Source organism: Andrographis paniculata, unplaced genomic scaffold (genome assembly GCF_009805555.1).
Source record: "Andrographis paniculata isolate CXL003 unplaced genomic scaffold, ASM980555v1 Contig35END, whole genome shotgun sequence".
In the NCBI taxonomy this organism is placed as follows: Eukaryota; Viridiplantae; Streptophyta; class Magnoliopsida; order Lamiales; family Acanthaceae; genus Andrographis; species Andrographis paniculata.
This window is the reverse complement of record NW_026137568.1, coordinates 3,783,415-3,785,247: the sequence shown is the minus strand read 5'-3', so window position 1 is coordinate 3,785,247 and position 1,833 is coordinate 3,783,415. Positions and strand designations below refer to the sequence as shown.

General features: G+C 47.5%; 1 protein-coding gene across 1 annotated transcript; it reads left to right on the top strand.

The window, feature by feature from the left end:
* The first annotated feature begins 483 nt into the window (after window positions 1-483).
* Window positions 484-1,249, top strand: LOC127249160 (uncharacterized). The gene is made up of 2 exons (XM_051271853.1): window positions 484-504; window positions 554-1,249. The coding sequence occupies exons 1-2, from the start codon at window positions 484-486 to the stop codon at window positions 1,247-1,249; spliced, it is 717 nt and encodes a 238-aa protein (XP_051127810.1).
* The last annotated feature ends 584 nt before the right edge of the window (window positions 1,250-1,833 follow it).

The window sequence follows — 1,833 nt, the reverse complement described above, 5'->3', positions numbered from 1 at the left end:
GCTCCCTTCCTAGAGGTTGCCGTCCAGGATCTCCAACTGTTCTTGTAGGCGTCTGAGCTCTTCCGTCTTTTGGGAGATCTCAGCCGCCAAAGTTTGTCACGCTTGTCGAAGTTCTTGCAGTGTAGCCTTGGCAAGATTAAGGTCTTGGTCGACCTTCTTCAAAGATGCCTCAAGATTGGCCGGATCAGCGGTCGGCTGAGATGACGTGGCCTCGGACGATGGAGGTCGGATCAGAGGCAGCTCGGCTTGAATTTCGGTGATCCTTGCCATCATCCGATCGAGGACGGAGGGAGCTCCCCACTCCAGCATAGGCTGCACCGACAAATCTATCGTGACCTGAACTAAAGCCTCGAGGTTCGCTAAACTCAGGTCAGCGAATGACAGGTCGGCGCGGCGTGCTATGATAGATCTGGCGGGAGTCGGGAGGTTCACTTTGGCCAGCACATTCATCTCCTAGGCGGCCTGAAACAAAGGTGTTAGAGTATGGAGGAGCAAAAGGAATCAGTTACAAATCGTTAAAGAGAACATTATTCACCGGTATGGAATCCCGCAGACGATTACCACTGATCAATGTATTGTATTTACCAGCGATAGAGTGGCCGCCTTCGTTGCACAGTACAGGATTGCTCTTTTACATTTGTCACCGTATTATGCGCAAGCGAATGGTCAGGCCGAAGCAGCCAACAAAGTCTTAATTGGGGTAATCAAAAAGGCTGTGGAGGATAACCCGAGAAGATGGCACGAAGTGTTAGGGGAGGCTTTATGGGCTTGTAGGCAATACCAAAATAAAGCCACTGGTTGCACTCCATTCCAATTGGTCTATGGACAAGAGACAATATTGCCATTGGAAATCACGGTGCCATCACTACGAGTGTTGAAACAGAATTTGCTTAGTCCTGAGCAGTATGACACAATGATTTTACGGAGATTGGACTACGTACACGAGGATCGGATGATGGCCTTAGAGAATATCAGGGCAAATAAAATGAAAGTAGCACGAGCTTACAACAAAAAGGTACGTCGGCGGACATTCCAAGAAAGAGATTTGGTATGGAAGGCAGTGTTACCCGAAACATTCAAAGATAATATGCTCAGGAAATGGTCTCCTACATGGGAAGGTCTGTATCAAGTGCGTAAGGTGTTACCTAACGGTGCTTATAGATTGATGAGTATTGATGGGATAGAACATAGAAATGTTATTAATGCTAAGCACCTTAAGGGATACATGTCACCACTCGAGTTCAAATAAATAAATGCAAAGGACAAATGACAGCAGGCCCTGTTTAGGCCGCTAGATACAGAGCAAAATGAAACTAGGCTATTAAGCTGCTAGTATGCAAAATGAAAGCAGGCCATTAAGCCGCTAACATACAAAATGAAAGCAGGCCATTAAGTCACTAATGGGCAAACGGAAACAAAACGAAAATAAGTCATCTTAAGTAACCAAACAAATAGTAGATCATAAAATCCAAACGAAATTGTGGGTGGCTTGAAGAAAGGCGAATGGTTCCTGAAGTTAACGCACGGTAGGAGGAGTATCCATGGCTGCCAGATCCACATTGGGCTCGGAGTAATCAGGGTCAGGTGTTGCTTCCATGGGAACTGGATCCGCGGGGATTAGGGTCGGACCTTCCAGAGATGGAGCCGTTCCATCGTGACCCGGTGCTGCTTCCATGGGAACTGGATCCCTTGGAGTTGGAATCAAATCCTCCAGAGATGGAGCCGCTTCATCAAAGCCTGGTGCTGCTTTCATAGGGACTGGATCCGTTGAAGTTGAAATCAGGTTTGCCGGATCTGGAGCCGGTCCAGCAGGTCCTAAAACTGCTTCCATAG